Source organism: Protopterus annectens, chromosome 5.part0 (genome assembly GCF_019279795.1).
Source record: "Protopterus annectens isolate FY-2018-M chromosome 5.part0, PAN1.0, whole genome shotgun sequence".
NCBI lineage: Eukaryota > Metazoa > Chordata > Ceratodontiformes > Protopteridae > Protopterus > Protopterus annectens.
The window spans coordinates 1,889,333,999-1,889,358,488 of NC_056735.1; the positions used below are offsets into that span (position 1 = coordinate 1,889,333,999).

Below are 24,490 nucleotides of genomic sequence, written 5' to 3' on the forward strand. Positions count from 1 at the left end.
TGCTGCTACTTGGTCCAATCCACACTTTCATTTCCCACTACAAATTGGATGTGGCATCTAAAGGGCGAGCATCATTTGGTTCCACGGTACTCAGGAGTGTTTTCCAGTGAGCCACCCAGGATTTAGGTGCTAGGACGCTGTCCCATCAGTCAGAATGTAGGCGAGATAGGATCACATAACATCTTTTAGTTATGTACTCACCATAACTTCAGATGTTTGGGATCCATCTCGCCTACATTCCTAATACCCACCCTCCTTCCCCTGCCTTGGAGATCAGAAGAGATTGAACGGTTTGAGTTCTACTGTTTTATCTTGTTTCATCTGACGATGTTATATAAGCAGGGCGTGCATGTGTGCATGCGGACAAACTAGATCTGGGGACTGGTAGTGGTGCATCCTGGGATATAGTAAGCTCAGCCAATAAGAGACTTCGCTCTTTGGCATAAGCGCCGAGTCGGAGCCGAGGGATCGGCTCCGAACCCCATCAGTCAGAATGTAGGCGAGATGGATCCCAAACATCTGAAGTTATGGTGAGTACATAACTAAAAGTTTGTGACCGGTAGAATCCAGGGCCTCCAAAACATGACATGCATGGAAAGACCCGTTACTGTACTCAGTATCATGTATGCTTCTGTGAGATGACATATGACTGGCCTGTAGAGCATTCTTGGACCCTGTCCTTTTGGAAGTGCTGGAAATCTGCAAATCAAATAGGACAAGAGTAACTCGCTCCAGGGATCTGAATCTAGCCTGTGACTTGAATGGAACATGTTGGGGAGACAGATACTATGATTGCCACTCCTCTGTAATAGGCTCCTCGATGACCCTACTCAAGTGCAACCTTGACAGCTGAGTGGGTGATTGTAAATTCACCCCTGGGGTGGCACCTGTGTCCTTCATGGACAGGGGCGGTTGGTGCTGAGCACAAAATTGCTCTGCTAACAACAACCATCTAACTGAGCTCAATAAGGATACTTGGTGTTGAGCTAGGATTGCAAATGCCTTAGGTCCACTAGCCTAGTAATATGAACGTATGCAGGCTTCCCAGTATAATCTTTCCAACCTGGCCTGCCGATGTCATTCACTACAAGTTGTCCTGCAGCCTTATAGGTGTTTACTAGGCTAACAACCACAAGGGCCTTTTTAAGCCTAGCCATGCATCCCAAATCTCTGACAAATTCTGATACCCTTGATAAGTGTAAACATGGGCCTGGGAGATGAACCATTTACAGGTTACCTGTTTGCATCAGAGACATAGGTGCCAAACCAGGGATGAATTTCTGGTTTCCCATCCAATTGTCCAGGTTGCACTTGAATTGGATTAGGGAGGAACTCTGCTTCACATGGATTGAGAGCCTGTTTCATAGACAGGGTAGTCTCTGGGGTACATAACTCTCTCGCCAGCAGGTCTTATTTATATCACAAGTAAGGTTTAAGTCTTTAGAACGGGTAATTCTGGTACTGTTTGTTTTGTGGATATGCAGGAGGTCCATTAGAGTGGGGTCTGACAATGCCCTGTATTCCAGGCATAGATCTCCCCTCAAAAGCCTGTAGGAGACAGAATACAGGGATAGGACCTTGAGACGGTCTGCAAAGGACATATTACTTATTCCCTGTATTCTTTTAGTGAGGAACCTGTGTGGACGTTCACTTTGTTGGATATGCCTGGATAGGTACATACCAAAAGGGGCATTGTACTCTATGATAGGTCTGATGAATGCTGAGTACAGTGGAATAATGACTTTCTTGGACTTTGATGCCATACCTTTGTTTATAAGTTGTGCACCATAGAATGATTTCCTCGCCACTGTAGACACGTGATGATCAAAGGCTAGATTACTGTCTGTGTGTGTCCCTAAGTCCCTGACTACTGGGTCAACTCTAAGATGTGTGTTGTCAGTATGATAGTTACCAGGGATGGATGACTTCCCACAGGATGCTGTTATGTATTTCTTGGCATTTAGTTTTAGTCCATGACTCTGACACCAGTTGTTTGTCTGTGTTAGTCCGACATGTGCCATGGTGCTACTGTAAAGTACTGAGTTCTGTAGTCTGTGTACTTAGATAGGTAATGGTTCTGTTCCCACTGCAGTCAACTGTGTGTGTGTATGTGTGTGTGTGTGTGTGTGTGTGTGTGTGTGTGTGTGTGTATGTGTGTGTCTAGCCAGAAGAGCAGAGGTGGTATCCTACAGTTACCACTGCAATCCCATAGATTGACAATGTTTTGATACTTGCACATTGCCTACACATCGTCATGCAGGAATCCCAACACCTTCTTTCAAACATGGCCTGCTGATGTCATCCACTATAAGTTGTCCTGCAGCCTTGTAAAAGTCAGACTTGTGCCATGGCGTTAACATAAAGTACTGAGTTGTGTAGTCTGTGTACTTGGGTAGGGAATCTGTTCTCACCGTACCCAACTGGGATGGGTGGGTGTGTGTGTGGTTGGTTGTGCATGCGTAAGTACACTTGCTTGACATTACAAAAAGCCTTTTACAGCAGCATGTGGGACACTTTTATTATTATTATTGTGATTATTCTCCTCACCAGACCTTGCTGATGTCATCAGCTATAAAGTGTTGTCTGACACACTCCATCAAACTTAAGTTGTGGTGCTTGCCTTAAATACAGAGTTCTGTAGTCTGTGTACTTAGGTAGGGGTTCTATTCTCACTGCAGTCAACTAGTGTGTGTGTGTGTGTGTGTGTGTGTGTGTGTGTGTGTGTGTGTGTGTGTGTGTGTGTGTGTACGCACACAGCACACTTGCTTGACATTACAGAGAGCCTTTTACACCAGTTTGAGTAACACTGTTATTGCCATGTTCTCCTCACCAGACACTGCTGATGTCATCAGCTATATCTACAGTGGATATAAAAAGTGTACACACTGCTGTAAAATGCCAGGTTTTTGTGATGTAAAAAATGAGGCTACAATAAATAATTTCAAAACTTTTCCCACCTTCAATGTGACCTATAACATGTACAATCCAAAAGAAACACACTGAACACCAGGAAAAAGATATAACTTTTTATTGATGCATTCCGGTACCACGGCTTTCACCTTCAAAGGAATAACCATTTCCATCAAACAGCTGCTTATATGCTTATACATCATCAATTTTAAAATTGCTTTCAGCCAATGATCTTTATACATCCATTAAAACAGTATCAAAACACTTAAAGTGCCCCTTCCATATTACCTGTATAAACATATAAACCATGCATAAAAACACATATTACTTCAAGAATTAAATAAATGCAAAGTTATTGCCCTTCATTGTGTATGTACTCTGATTATACAAATGCCCCAATGTCTCTGACACCCTGTATAACCATATACAAAAAGAAATTCCATAGACTGACCATAACGAACAGGAGAAAGCAACATAACATTGTATTATGTATTCATGAATGATTTCTGCGTGTCTCAACATGATTGATATTATTAATATTTAACTGCTTTGGTGCCATGTTGTTCACTAGGAAACAGAATGTTATGTCAGAACATAATTTTGTCCTAACGGAACTATGAGTTCAAATTCAATTCTAAATTCAATCCCCTGGGACAGTGTTCTATAATTTATAATGCGTTTGGTCTCCAACTGAAGCAACCTATCTACCAAAACCCCCCATTGTTTAATCTTGGTTTGGCTAGCACATTGAAAAAGAAAAACTCTTTGGAACCCCTATGTTTTCGTATAAAATGATCTGCCACAGGACTCTCCATTCTAGCTCTCCTGATATCACCCAAATGTTCCATCATTCTCATCTTTACAGATCTTTTAGTCTGCCCAATATACCATTTGGTGGGTGTACAACTACATCCAATTATGTACACAACTCCCTTTGTGTCACAATTATATGGATCAATAGCTCTGTATGTTTTCCCATTAATATTCTCCCCATCCAAATTCCTGATGTTCCTACAAACCATACATCTGCCACAGGGAAAACTACCCTTCCTGTCGAAGGTACTACTCAGTTTCTTCGTCCATAATAATTCCTTTAAATTTTTAAACCTTCCATACGAGAAGGTGACCCTGTGTGGAACAATGTCCCCATATTTTTCATCACTAAGGACAATGGGCCAATACCTATTTATCAGTTGTTTCAAAATGTCTGAGAATGGAGAACATTTGTTTACAAAAAATAGGGGGCCATGCGTTTTCACCCTAATTAACTCCTTTTCCCTATGTATGGGAGTTCCTCTCTCTCTAAATCCTGTCTCCTATGCTAGACCTAACTTTTTTAACTCTGTTTTCTGCTGAATTCAAAATACTGTTTTTGTATCCCCTACTAAGACGTCTATCACTCACTACCCTAAATTCATTAGATAAATCCCTCTTGTCAGATGTGTTATTCGCTGTCCGTAGAAATACACCATAGGGTAGAGAATCCAAAAGATGGGGGACATGCATGCTGTCGGCAGTTAAAAAATTATTAACTGCAGTGTCTTTTATATGAGGTCTAAAAGCTATTAGAAATGTATTATCCACATAAAATTCCAAATCCAAGTACTGGGTAGATGTTCTACTTGTTTTAAATGTAAAACCAAGGCTATATTCATTCTTTTCTAACTCTTGTATAAACCCTTCAAACTCCTCCAGTTCCCCCTTGCAAACAAAAATTAAATCGTCTATATATCTTTTGAAAAATATTACACTATTCTTAAAAAATGCCATGTTGAAGATTTTAGTTTTCTCAAAAAAATCCATGCATAAAATAGCATACACTGGGGCGAAAGCCGCCCCCATTGCCTTTCCTTCCCCTTTGCAAGTAGTATTATTATACTTAAAGCAATTGTGTGTTAATGAGAACTCCAACAGGCGAATTAAGAAATCCATTCGAGGACCCTCCCCTAACGTCTTCTTAATAGCTTCCAGGCCCCACATATGTCTTATGTTCGTATATAGCGATTTCACATCCACACTTGCCCAGTAGTAGTCCGAAGACCACTCGAGGCCACCTAACATGTTAGACAACATGGTTCCATTCTTCATGTGGGAACTAACCTTATTTAAATGACCCTTCAAATGAAAGTCCAAAAATAGCCCGACATTTTGTAGGAAGGCCCCCTTTCCCGACACTGTTGGTGTTCCTGGAGGATTACTCATACATTTATGTACCTTGGGAATAACCTTAAATAATGCATCTCTTGGACATTTTAATGTGCAGTTTTTGAACATCAACTGCATTCAAAAAACCCAATCTCTCCCCTCTTTCTAATATTTCCAATAGCGTTTCATTAAATTCCCTCACTGGATTCCTATCCAGCTTAATATACACTGACTGTTCCTCTAATAATGTGAGAGTCATGTTGTTGTACTGCATGATATGCATAATCACCCAGTTGCTTCCCTTGTCCGCCTGCGTGAAAATGTATTCACCATTACATTCCCTCAAGCGTTGTAGTGCCCCCCATTGATCTTTTGATAAATTATAGGGCCCAACATGTTTTTTAAAATTGTCATATTCCACCTCTGCTTGTTTACATAACACGTTTTCAAACATGATTATGTTGGCTGATAACTTGGGTGGCATAAAGGCACTACAGTAAGGTACAGAAGGTAAAACCATTTTCCCATAGCCAGTGAAAAATTCACCGACTTCATTCTCACTGGGTGGTGATCTTTCTCCCTCTTCATAATCATAAATAGAAACATTTAACAATGGATCATCCTCACACAGGACATTGGCCTCATCCATAACATGCTCCCCTGTGTATTCATCCACCTTACTCATAACAGCATGTTCAGCATTACATTTACTAGTTGTACCTTGCTTGTTTTCAAAAAATACCTTTAAATGCGACTTATGGCAAAATGTAGAAATGTCCATGAACACATCTGACAAGCTTGGAAAACAAATAGGGATAAATTTGGGACCTTTGTCCAAAAGAGAAATAGCATTATAGTCCAAATTAAAATCGGGCAGGTTTATTATTTTCAAATTGTCATTATGTGCCTCTGTAATACTTTTTGGCGTGATGATAGTCTCTATACAGTCCAAAAGATGTGAAGCTTATACAGTCCAAAACATGTGAAGCTTCCTTAGTATCTTCTCCTCCTACTCCTGTTGTTGCGGCCCTGTTGATTCCCCTCCATCTGCCTGTCATTGTCGTCCTCTAATAACGTGAGAGCCATGTTGTTGTACTGCGTGATATGCATAATCACCCAGTTGTCACCAATGGAACCTCTCTTCCATCCTCTCCCGCAGCCTTTGCCACCTCCTGAATTCTCTTTGTCAATACTGGAGACCCCCGACTCCTTCTTGAGCTCCTCGAAGGATACACTTTTTTTACTGCTGCCCGAGGCCATGTCCCCAGATGATACAGAAGAGTCGCAAAAGTCTCTGCTGCACGTCCGTCTGTTTTTCTGCCTTCCTTTTGGTTCTTTTCGCTGCCAAGAGAAAATTATGTCATTCTGATAGTCTTGCATATCCCTTTGTAACTTCCCCTTCTTTTGAGCTGTGACTGCCTCCTCGAACTTCGTGACCCTCTCCTTCACTTCTTTCACTTGATTTTCAAAATACCACGTTAGAAACCTTCTCTGACAGCCCTGCCCGGACTCATAGGATCTCCGCTCTCAATTTCTCCTGCTCCCTCAAATTGTGCTCGACTAGCACGCTCACCCAAACTTTCATGCAAGCCAATGAGGCCTATACAATTCAATTGAAAAACAAACAAAATGTGTTGGGGGAAAAATATAAAAAATAAAAACCATACAATAAGTTGGTTGTATAAATGTGCACACCCTTAAACTAATTTGTTGAAGCACCTTTTGATTTAATTACAGCATTCAGTCTTCTTTGGTAGGAGTCTGTCAGCATGTCACATCTTGACTTGACAATATTTGCCCACTCTTTCTTGCAAAAGCACTCCAAATCTGTCAGATTGTGAGGACATCTCATGTGCACCGCCCTCTTCAGGTCACCCCACAGATTTTCTATTGGATTTAGGTCTGGGCCATTCCAAAACTGTAATTTTCTTCTGGTGAAGCCATTCTTTTGTTGATTTGGATGTATGCTTGGGGTCATTGTTGTGTTGAAAGGTGAAATTCCTTTTAGTCTTGAGCTTTCTAGCAGATGTCTGAAGGTTTTGGGCCAAAAGTGACTGGTATTGGGAACTTTTCATAATTCCCTCCACATTGACTAAAGCCCCGGTTCCAGCTGAAGAAAAGCAACCCCAAAGCATGATACTGCCACCACGATGCTTCACCGTGGGGGATGGTGTTCTTTTGGTGATGCAAAGTGTCATTTTTGTGCCAAATGTACTTTTTGGAATTGTGGCCAGAAAGTTCAACCTTGGTCTCATCAGACGGTAGCACATTTTCCCATGTGCTTTTTGGAAGACTTGATGTATTGTTTTGCAAATTTAAGCCAGGGCTGGATGTTTTTCTGTGTAAGAAAAGGCTTCCGTCTGGCAACCCTACCCCATAGTCCAGACATATGGAGAATACAGGAGATTGTTGTCACATGTAGTACACAACCAGTACTTGACAGAAATTCCTGCAGCTCCTTCAGTGTTTCTATAGGTCTCTTGGCAGCCTCCCTGACCAGTTCTCATCTTGTTGTTTCATCAATTTTGGAGGAACGTCCAATTCTTTGCAACATCACTGTTGTCCCATATTTTCTCCACTTTTTGATGACTGTCTTCACAGTGTTCCATGGTATATCCAGTGCTGTTGAAATTTTTTTGTACCCTTCTGACTGATACCTTTCAACAATGAGATCCCTTTGATGCTTTGTAAGCTTTCTGTGAACCAAGGCATTTGCTGTAGCAGACAACTGAGTAAATGTCAGGAAAATTCTACTAGGACAACTGAACTTTATTTGAGGTTAATCAGAGTCTCTTTAATTGATGGCAGGTGTGTACCCAAAATGACTGAATGCTGTAATTAAATCAAAAGGTGCTTCAGCGAAGTATTAGTTTAAGGGTGTACACCCTTATGCAACCAGCCTATTGTACTTTTTTTCATTTTTTATATTTTTCCCCTAACAGATTTGTTTGTTTTTCAATTGAATTGTACATGTTATAGGTCACATTAAAAGGTGGGAAAAGTGTTGAAATGATTTATTGTGGTCTCATTTTTTTATATCACAAAAACCTGGCATTTTAACAGGGGTATGTACACTTTTTATATCCACTGTAATTTGTGGATGTGCACTAGTCCCACTAGGGCAGGGTCAGAGACTAGCCTGGAGGTGAGGTAGAAGTCACTGCATCCTATACAGTGCAGATTACAGTGACATGGATTTCAGTCTATCCACATACATAATGGCATGGTTTGTAGGCACGGTGTTTTTTGGTGAGTAACGTATGTGGTCTCTCCAGCTGCTGCATGTGTCTGGTGAGCTACATGCAAAAGAGAATGTTATACTTTATATTAGTGTTTTGATGACGTTTGAGTACAGTGCTGTAATATGCTCCTGAGATCTGAATACGATGGTGTGACTTATGATGTGCACAACATAGGCTTTCAATATCAGTGTGACACTTGGTGGTAGAAGTTCAGATTGCTATGTATGTGTGTTCCCAGTGCTTCCATCACCGAGTTTCAGCATAGAAGGACTGTTGTCAGTGCTCTAATTAACAGGGAGTTGCACTTTGCAGAGGGCCAAAATAAAGACATATGTCTGTATTTATTTGGCTTTGTCACCAATCATTTGGCTGTGTTAACCCCTCTTGTAGTATGTTATCACCATAGTTGGACTCTGTGATTACACCCAATATGCAAGAATCGGCAAATGCAGAAAGCCAAAGGCAGTACACTGTAGCCTGAACTGTTACAAAATAGATCCCAAACAGTAAAGCACAGATCCCTGGGGTACACCATTGGTGATAGCTCTACTGGTACAGGTAGATTCACCAATTTTCACAGTATGTGTTCTGTCAGTGAGCCAATTACTTATCCATCTAGTGACATAAGGTTTAATCCCCAGCTGGTAGTTTCTCAATGATACCTGCATGGGGAATTGTGTTCAAACCCTAGGCCAGTTGAGGCTAGCCAGTATGCACTGTCTTACCTTCATCCATGCCCATCGCATAGAATCGATGGGCTGTAATAACATCACAGATCACCTATCACGTGGCTTGTCACAGACCCCTTCCTGACACAGTTGAATACACACTTGAACACATTCTCCACACAGACTATGTTCCTGTAGAAGGGTCTACATCAATTTTCATCCTGAGTTGTGGGTGGGGGGGGGGGGTGTTTACAACACTGATGCATGCATGTATGGACACATGATGACTCTCCTCATCTGTGAGATGAACCAACATGTCATCATGGACCTTTTCTACATGGACACTATTGATATCCTGGCTGTGTGAAACAGACTTGTGTGATTTGTTAATGCGACATCATGTCTGTTACATCTGTTGGATGTCCTTAAAGAGGTTATCAAGAGCATGCATGACAACAACACTATCATCTTTTGAACTTGATAAGCCCAAGGCATTTGACACAAATCCACACTGAGGTATTCGCTCAACACTGTCAGACTGGCCATGTACACGTATATCACCAAGTGGGATCTATGGGATCTAAATATGTTGACATGTTTAAAGTGACCTATATCTCGGGTCCAGTGATCAGGTCCCTACATCAGGGCTGTCTGCTAGGCCCTTTCCTGTCCATTATTTAAGTGACTAACATCACAGATGACATACACATCCTGTGTCCAAACAGCTGTCTGAAGGACTACAGGTTGTGGGCAGTCATCGACTCCAACTGTGATATTAGTATAATACAAAGAGTATCAACACACACCAAAGATTGCTGCCACAGCCATGACTCCGCCTGCAGTGAAGTGAAAACATGGGGGAATTTGTTACGTCAGGAAAACATACAACCCAAATATAATGTAGACTTCCCACCCTAAAATCAGATGAATAGATATGTAACTTGTGTCCTGGGGTCGATGGTAAGTGGAACACCTAGCAGCATGTGGTATTCCTGTGTCTGTAACACAACTACTGTGTATGTTAATGACATCCACATCAGAGGCCAGTAATACCTCCATAGTTCACAGCTTTTATCAGCCTAATAACTGAGTACAATGCACCCTTCATGTACCTCCCTACACATCTTGCAGTAATGTGTAACTGAAATGTACAACCTTTGTCACAGTGAGCTGTCACACTTCTTATTGGCCATACCTAGGTATTCTTTTTGTGGCATAAACATTACTGTGTGATGGTGCGGAACCCCCCAGATGCATGTATGCTACCTGTCCCGGTGGTACACATAGTACATATATAGATGTTGACATGTAACATTCTGACTGTGTGGATTGTGCCATATATATATATATATTATGTATGTATACACATATACAATATGCCATGCACAGCAGTCAACTAGCCTGTATTTCTCATAATGTTGCATACAGGTATAGCACTGTCCCTCTTGACACCTCCAGCAGATGTTATGGTGCCAGGACAGTGTGCATGATTACCCACTAAGTGTGGACATGTCATAATAGTTGTACAAGTGTGTTTGCACAGAATCATCTCTGATCAGTCTAAATCACATATGTTATGTCAGAGACCTGGGATTACTTGTGGTATTATTATGATGTTGTCTATGATTGTGCTTGCTTCTTTTAAAGTTGTCCATGAACCTTCTGTGTCCCACTTGCTGGAGACCTCTGCTGAGCTTACACCGCTATTCAGGCAATTCAGTTTGCACAACTTCACAATATGCACCCTATCCCAAATGTAACATCCCTGATAGGTGTCCTCTGCATTGTTCATGAAAGGATGCTGATCTCACACAGACATCTTTACCATTGTTATGTCACCCTGTGCGACAATCACATAGTGCACATTTTCACCTTGCAGTCCCTACTGTATTATAGTGATATATGATTGGTGTTGCTGCTACAACAGTCTTCCATTGACATGCCCTCATCTGCTGTACTAGGTTGTTTCACCTACCCTCTTTCTCTGTGTTCAGTCCTACAATTCACCTGCATATCCCTATTCAATACACACACTTCCCCTGAGTGTTTATTTTATTTGGCAGCCCATGTACCCTTACAGATCATTCATACAACTTCAGTACAGAATGCCAGGAATGGGATTTCACAATACTTTGCACTGTATACACTCTATACACTGTCCTGTACTGTTTGGACCATATACTTAACTGTCATACCTGCCAACTATCCAGATTTTCACAGAATGTCCAATTATTACCTTGTATATCTTTTGGTGTGCTCCTTATCAAACTTGTAGTTTTCTGCCATGTCACTGGGATGATCTTCCGAATGATGTGACTCAATAATTGCATACATTTGCGTTTCAGACTTCATATTTTTCAGAAAATATTATCTTCACACAAACCCCTTATTGTAGCTGATTTCTAAAGACCAAATATGTCAGATCTGTCCTTATTTCTGGGTCCTTTGCACTAAGAGATTGAGAGCTGTGAAAAATATTGTCTGTTAAATCCTGGTGATCATTGTGGCATTCCGTGCAAAACTGCGGACCTTCAGTGCTCTGACTTAAACAGGATTGGATATGCATGTTCATTTGCACGGTTTCCTGACCGGCAGCACTGTTGTTAGCCACAAAACCTTGCTTATTTATATTTAAATGTGGTATGTGGCATGAATATGCAGTGAGTGCTGCTGCTCGCCACGCATCACCGTACAGGCATGTAAACTCTGTGTAGGCTTCGAGCAAGGCATACATGGAGTTTACTGAATCCCTGCAATTGTCTTTGTAAGAAATCCTGAACTTTTTTACTAAATTTGTTTGTTTGTGTGTGTGTGTGTGTGTGTGTGTGTGTGTGTGTGTGTGTGTGTGTGTGTGTGTGCATATATATATATATATATATATATATATATATATATATATATATGTTAGTGTGTGTATAGGTATACTGTATCAGTCTTCTCAACAGCCTTTTCAAACTTTCTCATCTTTTCTTTATAAATCTATTTCCCTCATTTTCTCCATTCCATCTCTGTTTTCCCTAAAAACTAATTCATATACCTTCCAACATGCTGTGCATTTGGTATACAAGGATGTCATGCTACATTGCTTTCTAAATATAATTTTCCTGTCTTTTTCTAAAATGTCTGGAGAACTACCTATCCCAATATAATGCTTAATGGATTTTCCAATGTTTGGGGCTGAATTATCCCCCAAAACTACCATGTGGCAATGTGACTAGAGAATCCAACTTTGTCCAACCTTTTACTTCAAGTAAATGTTTTAAATATGAAAAATGTATTTCTGTTTTTAAAGTCTCTCTATTATACATAGTCTGCATCTTTCCTTCCCTTTAAATGTACGTCAGAAATCAAATCTTTACACACTTTTACGTTAGAAGATAATTTCTTTTTCCTAACCCTCATATCACAAAATCTGCTACACTGTGCCCATATTGGACAATGTAGGCATTGTTTACCTCCTTAAGAAGCACCGCATATTCCTCAGTGTCTGTGTTCACATAAATAGTAGTTAAGTCCTTGTGACCTTACGTCTTACTCTACAACCAGATATAACTATCATGTTTAGACATCATGTAATTACATTTAGAACTTAAATATCATTGCTTTTAACTGTTTCACCCAACTCTGTATTACTACTCTGCACCATAAAGGTGGAAATTGAGACTTTCTTTGTTCATTAGTAACTCTTGCATCTAACAACCAAATCATATCACTTGCAACATTTTAAATTATTCATAAACTCTAAGCCATCATAGCCCACATTTTATAATGTTTACATTAATGGATACACTAGGAAAAATTAGCCTTTTCCTTTCTTGAAGCACTTTTAGCTTTAATCTTTCCCTTTGGCCTTTGCTATAAAAGTGTTTTACCCAGATGGACTTTCCCAATAACCAAAGATAGATAAATACATTATTTTCCCTTCTTTATGTCTTCCTTGACTGAAATAGTGAACTTGTTCTCATTTTGTATTGCAGTACCACTCTGTTGCAATGGTATTGCATGACCCTTTTCACTATGTTCTGCATTAAATTGTATTCCTTTCCCAGAGCAGTCTCATCATCTTCAGAAGTGCATTTATTTTTTTAAAACATTAGACACAGTATTACTGTGCCTTCAGTTATAGATTCCAGCACACATTGTCTTTCCTCCCTTACAGTGGAACTAAACCATAAGTGCTTCTCCCGCAACATTTTGTATATTTTCATATGACAGTAAATTCTCAGTTAACCGGCACTCATGGGGATTGGTAGATGCCGGATAACTGTAGTTTCCAGTTGCTTGAGAGTCGCATACAGAAGTTTGTGTAAGAGATCGGAGAGAGAAAGCGTGAGTGAAATGTGTGTTTGAATGCAAAAGAGACTGTGTGTGAGAGATTGGCGAGATGTATGAAAGCTGACAAGTGTGTGTGTGTGAGATCGGAGAGAGAGTGAATGAAAGCAGAAGCAGCTGTGTGTGAGAGATTGCCAGTTACTTGAGAGTGCTGGTTGTTTGAGTTCTGGCTGAGACTTACTGTACCGTTTCTCCCTTCTGTCCACATTGTATACAACACCTTTTATCCCATTCATTTATTAGTTGAGAATCATTCCCACAGAAACAACACATGTTTATATTTTATATTTATATATATATATATATATATATATATATATATATATATATATATATATATATATATATCTTATCAAAAGACGTGTTCAGCAAACATGACTTCATTGACAAGTAAACAGCAAACTCTGTTATTGCTGAATGGCCAAATCAGCAACTTTCTCCCCAGGGCAAAACAGCGCTTGGCTTAATAAACAAAAAACAAACGTTTAAACCCTACATAGAGGGGGGCTACGGCCCCACCCCACCCCCAACTCTGAGATTGCACAACAGTGGGGAAAAGGGCAAATCCCCGATTATTGCCAAGTGCTTTCCCCTCCCCTGGGAAAAAAGTCGCTGATTTGGCTATTCAGTGATTTGAGTTTGCTGTTTACTTAACGATGAAGATGTGCTCGCTGAACACGTCTTTCGACAAGATAATATAGACCTATAGCACTGCCTTTGGGGCGACTGGGTGTGGAATGGATAGGAGTGAGCATGTGATACTGGCTCTTATATCCTAGAGGAAAGGAGGCAGCCCCAGCTCACTGCAACAGCAGTGCTAAGAGTCAGTGAGCTCCATGCTGCAAGCAGTATACTGCTTGGTCAGGAGGTTGCACTTGTGAGGATGCACATATGCACCTTCTGAAGGCAGGAGCTGCATAGTTCACAAGGCTACTGTGGAGTGTTGGGGGACGGGGCACACTTGACAGCAGTAAGACCATGCACCAGCTTCCAGAATTTCCTTTCTGACCCCATACTTGGATCTGGTTGATTCTGTGTAGATCTAGTGAACAAGGTGAGGAGCTAGTGGCAGGCGATCAACTGTAAGGAGGGCAATTGAAAACAAAACTGTGGGGAGTGTGAGCAAAAAAAAGAATCTGTGAAATCTGCATAGGAGCTTGCAGTTAACAAAGAGCAAGAAGTGGTATTTATGTTTGTTTAAAAAAAAAATCCTTATTGAGAGGCCCAACATGTGGGAAGAAGCGTAACTTAAGAATGGTAGCCCCTCACATGCCATTTTGAGGTAGAGCAGATAGTATTATAATACTAATCTATTGATGCAGGCACTGGGCTAAAGCATTTTTTCCTGGTTTCTGACCATCTTTGTCATTTTGCTGAGCCAATTGTTAATGTAGCAGGAGGCTCACTGTGTAAAGTACACAGGCTTCCTCAGTCTTGTTCATAATCTGCCAGTACATCACATGTACTTGTTTTACAGGCTGAGTTGATAAATATACAGTCTCGAGTGTCTAACTTTTAATTTTTCTTGAAAGAAAAGTTGTCCTTGATTTGCAGATACTACTGCTTGCTGTGTTCAGTCTTCTAATGCACATTTGATCAGGAACACTGATTTACAGTGCATTTAAATTACATTTGTATGAGCTGAAATTCTGAGAATTACTCCTGGAATTGTTAAGAATAATTTCCTGACATTCCATTTTAATTGTAGTGCTCCTGTATATAATAAGTAAAATTAAAATGGATTCTAAGTGCAGATCAGTTAGTAATGAAGACTTGCCATTTTACAAATACTAAAGTTTTGTGGCAGTTAGTGCAGATAATTAAAGCTGTGAGCTATTAACAATGATTCTTATAGTGAAAGGTACACAATTTGATTACCAATTACTTCCACCACAGTTTACTTACTGTACGACTGTCAGCAAGTCAGTAAAACAGGAGGTGCTCCAGGGTCATCTCTGAAAAGGGACATTTGTATCCAGTGGGTTTATCCAGTTAACAAAATTATAGCAAATGTCAGTATAAACTGTCTGTCCGCTCATGATTGGCAGTGGAATTTTATGGTGTCGAGTTACCAGCCCGGCACCCAGCCTTCCACATAACACACACACACACACACACACGCACACACACACACACACACACACACACGCACACACCTAAGGCCAAGTTAGAGTGTCAAAGCCACCTACATCATGTCTTTTGGATGTGGAAGGAAACCGGAGCACCCGGAGGAAACCCACGTGACCACAGGGAGGACATGCAGACTCCACACAGAAGGTCCCCCAGCTGAGGATCGAACCAGAGAACCTCTTGCTGTGAGTGTCTAGCTGTGGTATGAAATACTTGGCCCACAAAAAGCCTGACATACATTACACCAGGAGTGAGCACCAAAAAGATGGACATATTTCACTCATAATACTACAATTCAAGACATTGGACTCTGCATCAAGATTCTGGCAAAGGCATCAATACCAGTGACATCACATACAGCTCATAATAACACAGTAACGCTTAATACTAAAAGCTAAGTAAAATGGTAAAGATGTCATCTAGACAGAGGCAGAATTATCTACCAGAAACCGAGACAGCTCTGGTGAAATCCACTATCAAGGGTCTCTTAACCAGCTTATGACAGAATACTATGCAATCTGAAAGTCACATGAAAAGAGAACTGCTTTCTGAACGATTGTCTTCCCTGCCTGTTGCAAATGACACAAGCAGCTGCAGGTCTTTCTTGAGCAGGCTAGTCTTAGCCACATGAAAGTATACATGATACCGAACAACTGTAGTATGCATGACTTTAATCATCGGTCAGATCGGTCTAGAAGTCTAGTAAATGCAATGATTAATATGAAAAAATGGTAGATGCCATTGTAGCCTGACATTTCAGCAGGTTCAACAGGAAAATATATCCTTGTGAAGGGCTAAGTATCAGCCTAGTATTTCTGAAATTCTCTGAAATGTGAAAATTACTGAAACACTATACTAAAGGACACATTTCTTTCTATCACACAACAAAGGTTGTTCAAAAAGTGCACCCACTGTAAAAATGAATTCTTACAGAAGGAAAATATTTTTCATTGTAGGACTGAACTGGACACCCTGTAAACCAAAGATGTTATTGGCTGGATCCACAGAAAATAGAGCTTTACTATTCACTTCTAAATGAAAGCTGAAGAACTCATAAGCAGTGCCATGATAAACAAATGAGGTCTAAGTGAAACAGAACACCCTGTCCAGCATTTCCAGAAGTAGACTGCTGTGCTCCCTTCTGGCAAAAAAAAAAAAAAATGGGAAAACAAACAATTTAAAGTTACATGATCCTATGTATACTTTTCTCTCTTTTGTACTGTAAGAACCATACATGAAAAATTACAGACCTTATGCTGCTCTGAAAAGGTGATATACACTCCTAAGAGAAATGATAAAAACTGGTAATATCTGGGTGAGAAAAGACACAGCACTGTTAAAATCCACACTGCCCTTTTTCTACCTTGCAGCGAGTCCTTGAGATAACAATAACTAAGATCGCTGCATCCTACGTTCTTCATTGCATTTAGAGTGATGTAGAATAGAAAAATTACATTTGAACCTTAAATGAAAGACACAGTAGCCCCTCCTATTGAAGTATGACAAAAGTCAACAGTAAAGAATGCTTCAGACTATGCTGAGGGAACATGACAACAACACTTTGTCTGTGCCAGTCACCAGCAAAAATCTTCATCTAGCAGTTCTTGGTTCAATTATCTATTTATGATCAGAGGGGCTGTATTAATAACTACATCAGGCAGAGAGTTCTGCACTCTCCAGAAGTGAGTCACTGTCACGAGAGTACATCTGTGTGAGTGCATTCACCACAACCGTGCCTATTCCAATAAAGCATTATCTGGTTAATGAGTGTTCTGGTCTAAAATCTCAAATTCCATACAATTTTATATTTTTGCAGTACTCTTGACAATTCAGATTCTGAATTTATATACTGTTCTCAAAATGAAAAAGAAAGTCAGTGTTCTTAAAAATACCTGTTAACAGGAAGTAAATGTATCTGAATCGGTGGGAACCAGCTACAAAGTAATATAGAAAATACAGCACAGTGTCACATTTATGTGAATAGCATGTCTGCATTCATAGAAACAGTGGTCTGCATGAATATTAGACCCTCTGAATATAAACAGACCGTACAGTCATAGTTGTTTGGGGTACAAGTTACTGGCTACTAACCACTCACCTGTTGTATTTTTCTTGTTCCCCCAAATTTATATGTTTGTGTCACTATCTTATGTGAAAGTTAAACTCTCTGTCCACTCACCCACTTCCAGAGAGGAGAGACATAGATGAGGTCCTTACCTGTCCAACAACAGCTATTTGGGTCCAGTTGTTTTGGGTGTGACAGTGTAAGTAGTGTCCAGCTTTGCACTGTAAAGGGCCTTATCTTTACCTTCAGGCAGCCTTTTCCTCCTTGCAGTATACAAAGATGACAGGTAGGTGCACAGTGTTGAGCATGCTCCCTTGTTTGTTATACACCTCTGCAGTGGTTGGGTAAATGTCTTACCTCAAGCCTGTGCTTGGGCATTCACTTATTGATAGGTGTATTGAATGAGGCATAATCATATTACACTGAATATCTAGTTTGCTTAATTCCATTGACTGAAAATCAGCAAACCAAAATTACCCAGGTGGTGCATTCTCCATTACTCACAGTCACCACATAATCCCTTGTAACAACTTGGAGGTTGCAGCATTTTGTGTATGTTATATAGTTTTAAGGAACAAATCCATCACTAGAAGCAGTTCATCCATTTTCTCCTTTGTTTTGCAGGGCTAAAATTTATTAAACCACAGTTTATTTTGCCGAGTTCTGGCAAATATCAGGCTATCTTGTTTTCAATCATAAGAATACTTGTCCAATTGCCTTCTTATTTATGACTCGACCTCTCCAAGGTAGGAGGTCTGGCCTTTACCATTAAGTCTTTTAGTCCTAGCCTTATAGAGGTTTGATTTTGTGCAGTAAATTTTGTGCTTGTCACATAAATATACATGATCCCTGTACATCATTAAGCTATTAGTTAAATAATAATATCACCTGAGTCATCCTTTTTTTAGTCTGGGCGTACTGATTTCAACAAAGGTATATTAAATGACTGTAACACGTAGTGAGTCAGCAGTTGTAGTGAGGTTTGAAATTATTTCCGGTTTCAGTTGCTATAACCACAACAGATGGATTGCCAGCTATCAAGTTTTAGCTGGCAGATTTTTGCTGCCAGTAATAATCTGTTGGGTATTTGCAGTTCTGGTGCTTTATTATGTTAGAGTCAAATTCAGTAAAATGTAATGTATACTAAAGGCATTATTTTTCTTATTTTTGCTCACAGGTAGATCATGGGAGCAATGTGTGGGTCATAGGAAAGGCTCCACCACAGAACTATGATGGGATTGTGACAAAACAGAAGGGTGTTACCATAGCGGCCCCAGGAGCAGACTGTATGCCCATTCTCTTTGCTGATCCTGTTATGAAGGCATGTGGTGCTGCTCATGCAGGTAAACAGTGGGTTTTTGATTAGCTTTTTAGTAGCCTGTCAAAGAAAAAATGAATGTGCATACATTTCTTAATCAAACCATGGATACCCTGTCATGGCACAGCAAGATCTCTTGTGTTTAGTAAAGTGCAGGCTATTGCCTCTCAACCATCTCTGTTTTGGATGAATGTTCGTATTTTCAGGCCCGATTTAACCCTGCACACAATTTTCTGAATTCTTCTCATCGTGTATGATTTTTGAAGCTGTCTAGTACACAGAAAACTACATTACATAACCATCATACAGTAACAACAATAATTTAAAGAAAGAGGATACACCTCACATCTCCCTTTTTCTAAAGCAAAAATAAATAACCTTGTATGGAAGAATTTTGCAGTACAGTTCATTAAAGTCTACAGATTTTTCACTGTTTCATAATTTCCTAATATTTTTCCATCTTTTTGTCTCTCTTTTTTAAACATGTTTCCGAGTAGTACCCCTAGTGTTCCTCCTGAAAGTGGGAAGGGTTGTATACTATTTGATTTTCAGATTTTATGCTAATTAGATATCCAGATTTTTAGCTGGATGTGCCTACTCTTCAAGGGCCTTTGTTTTCAATGTCTCCAGGTTGAAACGTATATATATGTATATATGGTGGTGTCGGGCAAGCAAATGAATTTGTGCTACCTAATAATGCAGTTATTTTGAAATGTATTATCTGTTCAGTTTTTATCATACCTTCACAAAACATGTGTTGTATTGTCAGCATTCTTCACACAACGTAGAATTTTCTAAAATTTTCTATATTCCCTTTCATGTGAAATGCTTTTATTGAAAATGTTCTGCAGCAGGTTACATCAGGGCAGGAAATGTATGGTTTCAAGCAGGAAAAAAACATTTCATTGCATACTTCTCTTGTTAGCTTAGTCTTTTACCCCCTCTGCTGGACAGAATGTAAATCTGTATGCTTGCTTTTCTGCTTCATGACTTTTTATGTCCGGACTCAACCAGCTAACCGGTCCCCTTGCCAGTAAAAACTCCGGTTACTTTGCAGTCAGAGTAGATGGAAGAAGTCTAAAACATGAAGTGCTTAATGCAGACTAACTGTAACTTGCCATATGAGGAAATATTTAAAAACAAGAGAAAGAAAAATAGCAAAATATGTTTCCCTCTGCAAAGAATGAAGATATGGAATAAAATACCAGAGCATTTGAGCAATGTAAAAAAAAAAAAAAAAAAGACATTTGGATGGGATGAAAAGTATTTGAACCAGATATATGGAAATCAGTATTCCTTAATGGCCGTTAGGCTAGAGCACTTTGAAATGGGTGATTCTGTAAAACAATTGAAATAGTGATCTACAAGGTGTATTAAGTTTAAAAGTAATTAATGTTTAAAACTTTAAGTGATGTTAGAGCAGATGTAAGGCAAGCAGGTAGATGTTAAACAGCCATCTTCCTTCAGGATTGATAAGACTGTTTTAATTTATTCAAGCAGAAATGTGAGAGTATGATAATCAGGGTTTAGCACAGTTTCTCTGAGTGTGCTGTTATGTGTTGCGTATTTGTGGGTGTCACAAAAGGAAATATGGTCAGCCTAGCTGTTTGGAATTTTGTAATTATATGTCATTTGTGAATATTAATATGGTTTATATAGAACAGTGACAGAGGGAGATGCTGTCAGCCCAGCTGTCTGGAATTTTGTAAATGGTTGTGTCATTTGTGAATAACAGCATGATTCATATGCTTGTGTTACAAATATTAGAACTTTGTCATATAAGATGGTTTGTACAGACGTGTGCTGAAGAGATATGTTGTAAAGTACTCCGCTTAAAGATGTATCTACAGTGTACCCTACTAGAAAAGAACAGAAATGTATATAAACTATTGTAACTGTGTAAATGTATATATTTTAACAGTGGGAGCTGACACATAGAAGATTAACTTACAGAACTTCAGAAAAATACTTGAAATTAAATTATTTTATAATTGCGCCATAAAAGATGGTTTCAGTGCAAAAGGAGACATAATGTCTAGAACTAGGAAGTTTTTTGCATCGTCTTTAAATGTGGAGGAATGTAAATTATTTTCCGACTCCCACCATTTGCCTTAGATCTAAGAGAAGTCCTTGTTTATGTATTTTCACAGTGAGATGCTCAATGCTGCCTGCTGCAAGTGGGGGTTTTCACCTGGGATAGTCAGATGACAAAAAGTGATGTCATGCTGCAAGTATCCCAGCAGCAATATTTCAGATGTTAATTTAAAAACACTCTTAGAGAGATAGGGCATTTTTTATTTTGTCTTTGACCTGACAGCATCACCTGGAAGACCCATTCTCCACATCTGTCTTGCCTGGCTCTGTAAGTAAGTTAACTAGGGTACAGTAATTTCTCCTGGTTACAGACAGAAATACAGTGAAGTATAGCTTAGATGTTTATTTGAGACTGTCCAGCAATGTTTTTTAAGTATTTCCTGTGGTTTTGAACTGTGATATAACTGTGATTATTTACTGAGTATTTTCTTGTTCTTTTATTATTAAATATATTTAAACCTTTCATTGTGGCTGATTTGTGTAGAGACATATTTATGTTCTGAGAGCACTTGCCTATTTATTTAGCGACACTGTGGGTCACTCCTAATAGCTTTGCTCTTGCTCAAACTGCCATTTAGATTTATAGTAACATTACACAGTAAGATTGGACACCCTTTGTTAAGGGCATTAAAGTAGCAGATAGAGTTGGCTGGTGGCAGTAGTAACTACCTTATAGTCTGGGCAAAAGGGCGGATATCTAGTAAACCTGTGCCAGCCTTTCCCAGCTGTGAGTGTTGAGTGAGTGTGTGTGTATAAATCCAGTCTCAAAGTGTGTGTGTGTGTGTGTGTGTGTGTGTGTGTGTGTGTGTGTGTGTGTGTATGTGTGTCAGCTACTTGGGCAGAGACAGGATGCATTGGTTGGACAGAGAGGGTCCTGTAGGTCTTAGCTTGGCCACTCAGCTGGGATCTCAACTCTGTAGCTGTGCCAGTGGGGAGTCTTATTGGGGATCTGGAGAAATAGGGAGAAACCAGCCCCAGACAGACTGTGGTCTTTGTGTGCTCTTAAGGGAAATTGCACCTTACTGTGTGTGTACTTGTCATCCTCCCAGTGTGTACGTGTCCCACTGTTGCCAGTGGTGAGGATTGAGGCTCTTTGATTACTGTGGGCCAGTGGTGGGGTGTCACAGTGGGTAACCGGTATAGATGGCTGCGTCTAACTGTGACTCTGTGCATCTTCTTAGTTACATGGGAGAGTCTGTTTCATGACTTTGTATGTATTGACTGAACCAACTAATTTGTTCCCCTTTCTAGTAAAAGCCAAGAGGAGAGTAGTGTCACTCGTCTGGTCAGGATAAAACAGAGCATTCTTGGGTTCAGTTCAAGCAGCTTTATAACACACAAACACACCAGAAATGAGGCTTTCTAACTTAAACTTAAATAAACCTATAAACAGACTGACTACTGCACTCATACATGTTAACACTCTGGCTGTTCTCTCAAAATGACACTGCTGCCTGCACGTGCTCACTATTTATTTCTACGTGTTACATCTGGAAATGCTTCTTAAAGGTACATACACACACACTGATCCACATCCTCCTCCTCCTTCTTTCGGCTGCTCCCATTAGGGGTCGCCACAGCAGATCAACTGTTTCCATTTCTTCCTGTCCTCTGCATCTTGCTCTGTCACACCAACCACCTGCATGTCCTCTCTCACCACATCCATAAACCTTATCTTAGGCCTTCCTCTTTTCCTGTTACCTGGCAGCTTCATCCTTAGCATCTTTTTCCCAATATACTCTGCATCCCTCCTCAGCACATGTCCAAACCAACGTAATCTTGCCTGTCTGGCTTTCTCCAAACCTTCCAACCTGGGTTGACCATCTAATATACTTATTCCTAATCCTGTCCATCCTCCTCACACCCAGTGCAAATCTTAACATCTTCAGCTCTGCCACGTCAAGCTGTGACTCCTGCCTTTTTGTCAATGCCACCGTCTCCAACCCATGTAACATAGCTGGTCTCACTACCTTCTTGTAGACCTTCCATTTCACTCTTACTGGTACTCGTCTGTCACAAATCACTCCTGACACTCTTCTCCACCCACTCCACCCTGCATGTACTCTCTTCTTCACCTCTCTTCCACACTCACCATTACTCTGAACTGTTGATCCCAAGTACTTAAATTCATTCACCTTTGCCACCTCTACTCCCTGCATCCTCACCATTCCTCTGTCCTCTCTCTCATTCACAGACATATATTCTGTCTTAGTCCTGCTGACCTTCATTCCTCTTCTCTCTAGAGCATATCTCCACCTCTCCAGGGTCTCCTCCCCCTGTTCCCTACTCTCACTACAGATCACAATGTCATCTGCAAACATCATAGTCCACGGGGACTCCTGTCTGATCTCGTCTGTCAACCTGCCCATCACCATTGCAAATAAGAAAGGGCTCATATACGAAATGACAGTGTTTAATGGCATGCAATTTACAGAAATGATCTTTTGAAATGCAGTTATACAGAACTAATTATTCAACATGCAATCATACAAAATTAAACACACATAAAACAATCATGTCCAGGTTGCTGTGTATTTTACACTAGGTCTAGTAATACAATCTGATCATGTAATATAAAAGTCAGAATCTTCAGTCCACCTCTCTCTTCAAAAGACAAATCAAAGCACACCATTAAAAGTATGGCTCAACACACCTTATTATTTTTTATTCCTGTCCCCATACTGGCCCTACCTGAAGCTTTCTGGATTTGAGAGGTGAATACTAAGGGATTCCTAGATCTCTTAATAACTTTACTATGTAGATCTTGCTTTTTGTTGTTAACTTGAACTTATTTTTTTTTTAAATGTGATAGATATCCTCTCTTGTACCTTGTATAAATCTACTAAGAAAATTGTTATTAATCTCTGTTATTTTGTCCATACTGGAGCTTTTCTCCCCGGGCCTCTACTGTAAACGGATATATGTCCAGCTAGACTAGCCCGGTCAACAAATGTAAAATAAAATAAAATAAATAAAGAATTGGATATAGCAATGGCGACCATCTTCAAGGAATGTTCAACTTTGGGGACAACTGGGACATCATCAGGAACAGGAATGGATACTGTGACATGTTCTTTGGTATGAACATTGTCTGGGTTGCTCTGAGATCTAGAGTCTGTATCACAGGTACGATGCTGCGATATAGTTTCTGATACAGGAAGAAAATGTCTTTGGTTTCTCCTGTACTCTATACACTCAGATTCCACTAAGTAGGATCTCGACTCCGTACATATACCTCTCACTTGACCAATTCGATCGAAGCCTTTCACCATTTGCATCTTCACTGCCTCTCCTTTTAACTGACAAGGAAATCTGCTACTTTTGTCATAGCTGGACTTCTGAGAAAAATGCTTTTTAAAAAGGAGTCTACTATATCCTCTCGAAATCTGAAAACCCCGAATACAAATAACGTGACACACAAAGAGCGAACCACGAATACGTCGAACGTACTAAACCGCAAAATTTCAAACCTCGAACTGTCATAGGCGGCCAACCCACCACCCGCAACACACTACCAACCCAAACACAATAAAACAACGCATACATACACTAACCAAAACCCTACTTCTAACCCTAAATTAAAGCA

At 40.0% G+C, this 24,490-nt stretch overlaps 1 protein-coding gene across 1 annotated transcript in view; it reads left to right on the plus strand.

The window, feature by feature from the left end:
* Positions 1-24,490, plus strand: part of LACC1 (laccase domain containing 1) — a 249,385-nt gene that overhangs the window by 137,228 nt on the left and 87,667 nt on the right. The window contains exon 4 of the mRNA XM_044071708.1: positions 18,670-18,835. Coding sequence (XP_043927643.1) covers positions 18,670-18,835 — 166 coding nt within the window. The remainder of the gene's footprint in view (positions 1-18,669; positions 18,836-24,490) is intronic.